The 10,102-nt window shown below is 33.8% G+C and overlaps 1 protein-coding gene across 1 annotated transcript; it reads left to right on the plus strand.

Moving 5' to 3' along the window:
* Positions 1-923: 923 nt before the first annotated feature.
* On the plus strand, positions 924-8,801 carry LOC136848429 (trypsin-3-like). The gene is made up of 7 exons (XM_067120719.1): positions 924-1,589; positions 3,865-3,910; positions 4,702-4,864; positions 5,815-6,023; positions 6,961-7,163; positions 7,494-7,554; positions 8,446-8,801. Exons 1-7 carry the CDS (start codon positions 1,518-1,520, stop codon positions 8,565-8,567), a joined length of 876 nt encoding a protein of 291 aa, XP_066976820.1. The 5' UTR covers positions 924-1,517; the 3' UTR covers positions 8,568-8,801.
* Positions 8,802-10,102: the final 1,301 nt, after the last annotated feature.

Raw genomic sequence — 10,102 nt, forward strand, 5'->3', positions numbered from 1 at the left:
CTTACGATAACTGAATCATTTGGTTGTGATATGGAGGTCTTATATTAATTTCAAGTGACAAATTTGCGTATTTTACATGCGCGTTAACACACACACACACACACAGTATATATATATATATATATATATATATATATATATATATATATATATATATATATATATATATATATATATATATATATATATATATATATATATATATATATGCAATAATTCACCCATAATCTCGTAGATTTAATATTTTCGTGAGTCAATATTCAAGTCCTACTCAAGATTACCCAAATTAAATTCCACCTCTTAATTCTAGAACCAATTCGAAGGTTTCTTACAAAAGATTCCTTGCTAAACTTACTTCTGTAAAATAAACAGTTTTTGCTAAAGCTGCCTTTATCCGCCATTATTGGGAATATTATGGTTTCTCAGTGAATGAGTATTCCCTTTTATGTGTTCGTCTAAATTGACAAAGGGATTGATTCAAAGGCAATTCATTAATCATACAGTCTCAATCTGACTTCTTCTCTACATCACCTGTTTTCCTTTCATAAAATACCATTACCGTATCTTGTTTTGAAATCAGGTTTTATCCACTATTTGTTGCGTCAGCCAGCTCTACTAAAAGGGAAAACTGGATATGTGGTTTGACGATGTCCTACCCAATACATACTTTCCATAACCTATTTCTGGGAAGCGTCCTATCCAGAATCGTTCGATATTAAGAGATGATACTTCAATAATAACTTTCCTAAGTAACACAAGGTCCCAAGACCCACAAACCGGTTTCAGGAAGAAACCTCACACGACTCATCCTCACGAAACAAAGCAACACGAGATGAAAGTTAATACCTGACCTCAAATGGAAGTGTCTACTTAACGAGAGAAGCAGAAGAAGAAGAAGAAGAACGCAGCTTTATAAAGTTTTTCCATCGGTGGTGTAATAAGCGGTTGTAGACAAGAAGTAGTAATAACAGGTTGCAGACGAGAAGTCCCGTATGGTAAGACAAAGATGATATAGCTTCCCGACCGACCTTCAGCTTCCGGCGTTTCATTCCCATAGACGTGTTCGAGTTGCAGGTGAAACGGGGTTCGCGCCATCTCTACCGATTTCGAACTGACACTTTGCAAATATCAAAATGAAAGGGACGGCGGCGGGTCAAAAGGGATTAAGCCTCGACGCAGAAGGAAAGGGGAGCATCAATTTTGAACGTAGGAGGAAAGTGAAACCTGAAATAGATAAATAATCCAGTGCAGTGATTTATCAGTAAGTGGCATCTTCCCATCACGTGCATTTTTATATGTCGGTGTCAGTGAGTGAAAGTTGTGAGTGTGCGAGTGAGTCAGGGAGTGTTTGAGTGTTTGTGGTGTATTACATCCATCCTTCGGTCATACTAGTTACGGAGAATAAGAGGGAAAACCATGAAAACAAGAAAAATGATTATTTCTTAAGTGCGGTGCCTTCTCTCTCTCTCCCTCTAAGTGATCACTGTGTTCACAATATCGTCACCGTCTCCACCACCATGCGTCTACCGCTGGCCCACTCTCTAACTGTCAGCGCTGGTGTGTTTTTGGCTGTTCTGCAATCTGCACAGGTAAGGGAAATGTACACCTGTATCCACCTTCATCGTGGATAATTTAGTCTGCATGTACCGTATAATCTAAAAATTAAGCACAGGTTTATTGCCTGATATTAACGATTACTTTCAAGGGTCATACTCAGCGTCTACCAGAGAAATATCTCGGCTGCAAATATTCCGTAAGTAAATACCAGTTCCGTGATGCAGATAGTTACAACGTCATCTTTTGATTTTGCAAATCATACGTTTAGAAGAATCTAAGGCGTGCACGACACAGGCTTGAAAAAAACGTGAATATTGATGAGAAAAATTATTCTTACGTCAATATCAGGGGTCAACTGTCACCTATGTCGTGACTTCATTATTCAATGTTATAGTTACTCTATGGCACTTGGCATAACCTGGTGTTATTATTATAACAACTAGCTGTGCCGAGTGATCTTCATGTTTAAGTCAATAAAACAATGTGATGACCTCACTGAAGAGAAAATTGCTTCATCTCTGGGTGGATAACGAAAAAGGAGACTATAATGCGAAAGACAACCGCTCAGGTGCTGAAATACAATTGCAAAATATTCGCGCAATATTACTAAACACAGAGTAAAATATTTTATATAAAACAAAATAAACATTACCGACATATTAGACACCTGCAGAGCATACCATAAGCAAAAATACTGAAAATATTTGGCACGAAAAATATTAGATTAAATCGCTACACAAACACGACATATGATTATAAATTTCATTTCATGGCAGCTATCAAAGGTACCTTCTACTGTACAACTTTACGACTTGGGGAGAAAGTTGAAACCCCCCTGCAGGCTCTTTCTGTTTAAAGTGAAATTGCCTCTCGAGAAGGCATCATGAGAAAAATGTCGGGTAAAAAATAAGATCCTTTTTGACGTAGAGAACCTTCCAGTGCAAACAAATCCCTTTGTATTTCGTCTTTTTCTCCATAATATCTAAAATGTTATCAAAGAACAATTACTTTAATTACTTTACTAAATATCGAAAATTTTATCTCCGAATAATTGCTTTACCATCTGTTTCGGTTTGCAAAAAAAAAAAAAAAACGCCTGCAACATAATCTTCTTCATGCTAGTATCTAAAATGTTATCAGAGCACAGTTACTTTAAGTACTTTACTAAATAAAGAAAATGTTATCCCTGAATGATTGCTTTACCATCTGTTTCGGTTTGCAAAAAAAAAAAAAGAAGAAAAAAAATACGCCTGCAATTCATAACATCAATTCTTTGAAGAGCAGGTTTATTTGATGGTTCTGCATCATATTACCGATTAGTTAGAAATAATCTTGTAAGATGCATCGCTATAGCTGCTCGTAATGTACCATGTGGCATTTCCGATTGGTAGCCTATTCGCATGGGCTGTTGACCTCCGCTTAATATTTATTAACTTTCCACTTCGGATAAAACACACACACACACACACACACACACACACACATATATATATATATATATATATATATATATATATATATATATATATATATATATATATATATATATATATATACATACATACATACATACACACACACACACACACACATATATATATATATATATATATATATATATATATATATATATATATATATATATATATATATATATATATATATATATATATATACACATTCCAGCATAACCGACCCAAACACCGACTCACCAAAGAGGAAAAGTTGGCCAGGCGCTGTAAGCATGCGCCGTAAGAATAACGGTCGGCATGCCCGCACGCAAGGGTCTGTGCCCGATACCCACTTTAATTTGGCAAATCCACTGCGCATCGCCGCCCGTTACTTGTAGCTTTGGTTTTATTTCGGTCGTGAGTCGAGCCGTGTAAAAGTGTGTCTATATAAGAAAATGTTTCTATGGAAAAATTTTTTTCATGGAAAAAAACGTTTTGATGTCGAAAAGTTTCTATATAAAATATTTCTATGTACAAAATATTTATGTGTAAAAAATTTCTATAAAGAATGTTTCTATATAAAACAGTGTTTCTTGGGAAAAAATGTTCCTATATGAAAGAATTTCTATAAAGAATGTTTCTATATAAAAAAAAATGCTTCTTGGGAAAAAATATTCCTGTAAGAAATGTTTGTCAAAAAAAATTTTCTATATAAAAAAATGTTTCTATGTAAAAAAAAAAGGGGGGTTCTCTGCAAAAAGAAAAAAAATCCACGTAAAATATGTTTCTACGTAAAAAACGTTTAAAGGTAAAATGTTTGTAAGTGAATTGTTTCTATGGAAAACATTTCTTTCAGGGTTCCAGCATCGTCAATGCGACGTACTGCAACTGTCGGGGATACCGTAAGTAACTACACTTGACCCCTTTTTTTTAAATATCATTCTATTTAAGGCTGTGTTATAAAAAAAGGTTCTTCTATTCAACTCAAGTGATAAAACAGCAAATAACAAAATAATAATGATTCTTAAATACTCCTGGCCTGCTGATTAAAAATTAATATTTTCCTCTTACATATTTCGAACATGAATAATTTGAGTTAAGATATAATGTTTACCTTTCAGCTTGAATTGAATTAACTGCTGATCTATATATATATGTATACTGTATATGTATATATATATATATATATATATATATATATATATATATATATATATATACATTCCTCTCTTTACACTCGATTATATTATTATACTTCGGTAGAAATTCCTTCCCCTTATGGCTCACTTCTCTATCTTTTTTTTTTTTTAATGTATAGACATTATTCCATCATTATGTCTCTTATTTCAGGTGTCTTACTGATTACGCTATCTCCTCTTTAATCTATTCCAGCTTTAAAATCGTCCTGAAGAGACATAACCAGTGTCGTGGGAGCGTCTAGTTCATAAAAGTCAGAATGATAAAAATACAACGAAAGGCTATATTAAACGTTTTCGAAACAAAAATAAATGAAGAAATACACATTTCTGTAGCTGAACTACCTTTCTTCACAATTCCCATCAAAGTTAAACCAAAATGAATTTCAAAAAACTAAAAATAAAAAAAAATAATCACCAACAGTTTATGAGCTGACGATTAATGAAAGTAGCCTGCCTCCTCTTAATGCGAACTTCTAATTCTCCCAATTCCAAAGGGTGTGGCACACCAAACCCGGTGGGGCGCGTTGTAGGCGGAAGGGTGACAACGAGGGGCAGGTACCCCTGGCTGGCGTCCCTCTACTACCGAGGGAAAATCTACTGCGGCGCCACCCTCGTCAACGACAGGTTCCTCGTGTCAGCGGCCCACTGCGTCAAGAAGTTAGTTGCTCCTAATCTTTGTTCATCAAATTTTAAAAGATTTATTGCACTTACATTTAGGTCTATCACGGATTGCTCCGAAAATACACAGCACCTATAACACTTTTCCATGCTCTGCTTGTCCAGTCATTATTATTATTGAGAATTAAAAGCCACAGGAGTGATAAAAATATTTATGTACTGATATAAAAACGAAAGGGAGAGACTTTTAGATACTGCTCCGTGTCTCTCATATGGAGTAGTGTCTAAAAGTCTTTCCGTAGCGTTTTTAACTTTGTACATAAATATTTTTAACACTAGTGCGGCTTTTAATTCTCGATGTTATAGCCTCGTTACAGGGTCGTCTTGTTTCATTATTATTATTATTATTATTATTATTATTATTATTATTATTATTATTATTATTATTCAAACACTTATCCACGCTCTGCTTGTCCAATGTGTCACCAAGATGTGATAGTGATATTATTATTATAATCATTCTTCTTCTTCTTCTTCTTCTTCTTCTTCTTCTTCTTCTTCTTATTATTATTATTATTATTATTATTATTATTATTATTATTATTAACGAGCACACTTACGTGAAAACAGGCAAAAGTCTATATATTATAACTTCCTAAGTAAGCTCTTAAATAAAGGAATAATCTTCTGTAAAAAAAAAAAGCAGACCCAAAAATAAACAAGTTGTAGCAACATACGAATGAAAACGCCCCCAAAAAAAAAAAAAAATATATATATATATATATATATATATATATATACATATATATATATATATATATATATATATATATATATATATATATATATATACATATATATATATATGTATATATATATATATATATATATATATATATATATATATATATATATATATATATATATATATATATATATATACATATACTAATATAAAGCGAGTCTATGTCTCAAAATCTCTCCCACAGCGTCAACAAAGACAAGGTGGAGGTCTTCTTGGGAAGTCACAACAGGAGCGACACAGCAGAGATTTCGAGGCGCGTTCACAAGGTGAAAGAATGGTGGACGCCAGACGACTATTACCCGAAAGGTTACGTCAATGACATTGGCGTCATCGAGTTGAACGAGCCCGCCAAGATCAACAGATACATCAGGCCAGTCTGCCTGCCTTCCGAAGGTTTGTCGTTTCATTTATAATATTACCAGTGTTTTTTTTTTTTTTTTAGCATTGACGTATGTAAATATATTGTATTCCTGGTGAAGAAAAATTATCATTGTAAAATTATGTAAATACTGTGAAATAACTGTGAGACTGCATTAATGTATTTTTCTAATAAAAGGTAAAAAAAAACTTGACACCCTTAGGGGAGTAGTGCCGTCAGTGCACCTCACGGGGTACACTGTAGCCATTACCAAAGGTTCTTTGCAGAGTCCCTTCGGCCCCTAGTTACAACCCCTTTCATTCATTTTACTGTACCTCCATTCATATTATCTTTCTTCCATCTTGGTAGACCCATCCACCTTCTCCTAAAAATGATTTCATATTGCAACCGCGAGGTTTTCCTCCTGGTACACCTTTCAAACCCTACCTACTCTCAGTTTCATTTCCAGCGCTGAATGACCTCATAGGTCCCAGTGCCTGGCCTTTGGCCTAAACTCTATATTCCATTCCAATGGATGGAATGACACTTTAGTATTGAATTATCTGTTTGCATGTTATTATGAAACTGCTCATGTTCGAAAATGACACTGCAACCTCTGGAGAGAAAAAAAAATAATCTTAAATCAATATATTTCTTTTGTCTTGTAATTCACAATAAATCAACTTGTCCTATTGTAGTGCAGCCTGTTGAAAAGAAGACTGAATCAAGCAACAAGAGACTGACACTGCAACTTCTGGTCCCTCCCCACAAAAAAAAAAAATTCTCGAATCAATACATTTCCTTTGTCTGGTAATTCATAATAAATAAAAATATCCTACTGCATTGCAGCCTATTTCAAAGTAGATTAAATCATGCAACAAAAGAACTATCTGCTTTCATATTATTACAATAGCCTCGAATCAACGTATTTCTTTCGTCTGGTAATTCATAATGGATCACTTTGCGCTTCAGATAGATCGTATGCGGGCGAATTCGGCATTGTCCTCGGCTGGGGTCGTCAGTCCGAGGGTGGTGAACACAGCGACGTGGTCCGCAAGATTAAGGTTCCAATTCTGAGTAACGAGGAGTGCAAGAACACGAAGCACATACCGGGCGACATTGCAGACACGATGATGTGCGCTGGATACGACGCAGGGAAGATTGACTCTTGCGGGGTAAGCCATCACCCAAAAATATATTTTCTTTGGAAAGTATCTCATTCACTGCATAAGATTTAGACCACAGCAGTGCGATTAATATAACTTTTCACTTCCTCTGCAAATGAAATGATTAATTTATCTAAAAGCACAAGCAATCAGTGTGTAAAAAATCACTTTGACGGATATGAAGACATCGCGCCGCTTGAATAGCTTCCCGCGCATAGATCATTACTATACAAGAATCATTAGGGAATTTCCCTACGCAGTATTTTGGTAAATATTGCACAAATTGACACGCCTCATTATCTGATGACACATGTTTCTTCTTTACACTTTATCCAACAGGGCGACAGTGGTGGTCCTCTGTTGCATGTGAGATCTGGAGGGAGCCAAATTGACATTGTTGGTAAGTAAAGGCGATAAGGCTCTTACTTTCTGGTAGCGTAACGGCTGTTGTTTCTAGAGAATGAGACATTGGAAAATGCCCACTTTTGCGGATGGCCTTCAAAAGAGATTCCGTATTCAGTGCTACTAATGATTATAAGTGATGATACTAATGAACCAGTCATTCCTGATGATGTTAGGGATATTCCATATTCAGTGCTATTAATGATTATGAGTGATTATACTAATGAACCAGTCATTCCTGCTGATATTAGGAAGAATACTTATGAATATCTGATTATAACACAACTTTAGCAAAGTTACATTTAAAGCTACTCCGAAGTATTTGTGATCTTTTCAAAGGTCGTCAGGATAAAATTTTGTGAAAAAGCTTCTATATTCTATATGATATTTAGATTTTATACATGGCATCAGTCCCACAATGAACTGCAATACTAGTATAGCGTAAAAACAATGCAAAGGAAGTAGGGTTCGCCGAAATTTCACATGGACTCAAATGCTTCTTGCATTGTCTGTAATATTCCGAGACTACTCACGCAATGATAACATCATTGCGCGCACACACACACACATATATATAATATATATATATATATATATATATATATATATATATATATATATATATATATATATATATATATATATATACTGTAAAAAAAATATATATATATATATATATATATATATATATATATATATACATATACATATACACATATTAAGTAAAACCAAATCCTTCAGGCCAGCCCTGTGAGAGCTGGTAATCAGCTCAGTGGTCTGGTAAAAGAATAATAATAATAATAATAATAATAATAATAATAATAATAATAATAATAATAATAATAATAATAATCTTCAGTTTTACCCAAACCAATCAATCTGATTTCAGGAGTCGTGTCCTGGGGAGAAGGCTGCGCCCGGGCGGGTTATCCTGGAGTCTACACCCGAATTCAGAGCTTCCGGAACTTCATAGATTCGAGGATATCATCCGGATGCTTTTGCCCTCCTTAAGCATCGGACCCAACGGTGCCTCGGAAACCTCAAAAAAAAAAAAAAAAAAAAAAAAAAAAAAAAAAAAAAACAGGCCACATCTAAGGCATACCTGAGAAGTACTGTGAAAAGGTTACGTGATTTAGATACAATGTCGGAGTCTTTTAGCATTAAAGATGATTTTTATAGCAGAACTGAAACCAACGAGCAAAATTCCACGAAACTTAGAATATTTAAATTTTGACGTTGCGTCGATGATGATAATAATAATAATAATAATAATAATAATTATAATAATAATAATAATAATAATAATAATAATAATAATAATAATTATTATTATTATTATTATTATTATTATTATTATTATCATTATTATTATTATTATTATTCAGAAGACGAACCCTATTCAAATGGAACAAGCCCACCAAAGGGACCACTGACTTGAAGTTGAAGCTTCCAAAGAATATGGTGTTCATTAGGAAGTAAGAGAAGGTAAAGGGAAATACAGAAAGCAGCAATCTCACTTATTAAAAAGAGAAAAAATAAATCAACAAACAGATAAACATGTATTAAAATAGTGTCTTGCTTTCTCAAAATAATTCTGAAAATCACTAACACCTACAGCGGAATTCAAAATGATGCTTAAAATTCACAATCACCCGAATTCAGATATCCAAAGTAGCGCGTAGCATCATTTACATAATATGCATGTACCGTGAGGCCTTAACAATGATCATACATGAGATTCGTCTTCAGCTTGTTTGCGTAAATCTTGTGATTTGTGTGTTGATTGTATTAATCTTGTTACGTAGTACTTAAAGATAAGTGTTGAGGAGCTTGTGTGCAAATACCGATTTGTAAACTACATTGTTACGTTACCATTTTGTTAATTTATTAAAATAATATACACTGAACAAAATAGCAAAGGATCTTGTTATTAAAACTCAATCCATAATTATTATAACTATTTTTTTTTTACTTATAAAACCGAAATACTCAATAAATACAGAGAAGGATGACGTGCTTGCTTGGACGTTTATGAAAAAAAAAAACATATTTTCATGTCTAAAGCATAAAACTTACAATTAAGCATCCTAATATCAATTTGACTAAACAGCTGAACACGAAAAGTAACGAGGAATGAGTCCTATCAAACGGCTAAAAAAAATTTCAAGAAAAACATAATTAGGACTTGTAATATTTCACCAAAAATTAACTCTTATGCCAACCATGAAGGTGCTGAGAAACAGCAAAGATTAAACCTATGGCATTACTGTGAATTGCTACCGCCCACCAGTCGACTCAGCTGAAAATGGGTACCGGTGCCGCCCGGGGCTTGTGGCTAGTAACCTCATTCCTAGACTCTTACCAGCGCTATCCCTTAAAAGGAGTAAAAGGCGTAAGGCTAATATATATATATATATATATATATATATATATATATATATATATATATATATATATATATATATATATATAAAAAAAGATGTAAGGGTAGATCCCTTCACTAGGCGTCCGAATTTGATCTGAATATTCATCAGTCACTGAATCAA

This window comes from Macrobrachium rosenbergii, chromosome 19, assembly GCF_040412425.1.
Source record: "Macrobrachium rosenbergii isolate ZJJX-2024 chromosome 19, ASM4041242v1, whole genome shotgun sequence".
Lineage (NCBI taxonomy): Eukaryota > Metazoa > Arthropoda > Malacostraca > Decapoda > Palaemonidae > Macrobrachium > Macrobrachium rosenbergii.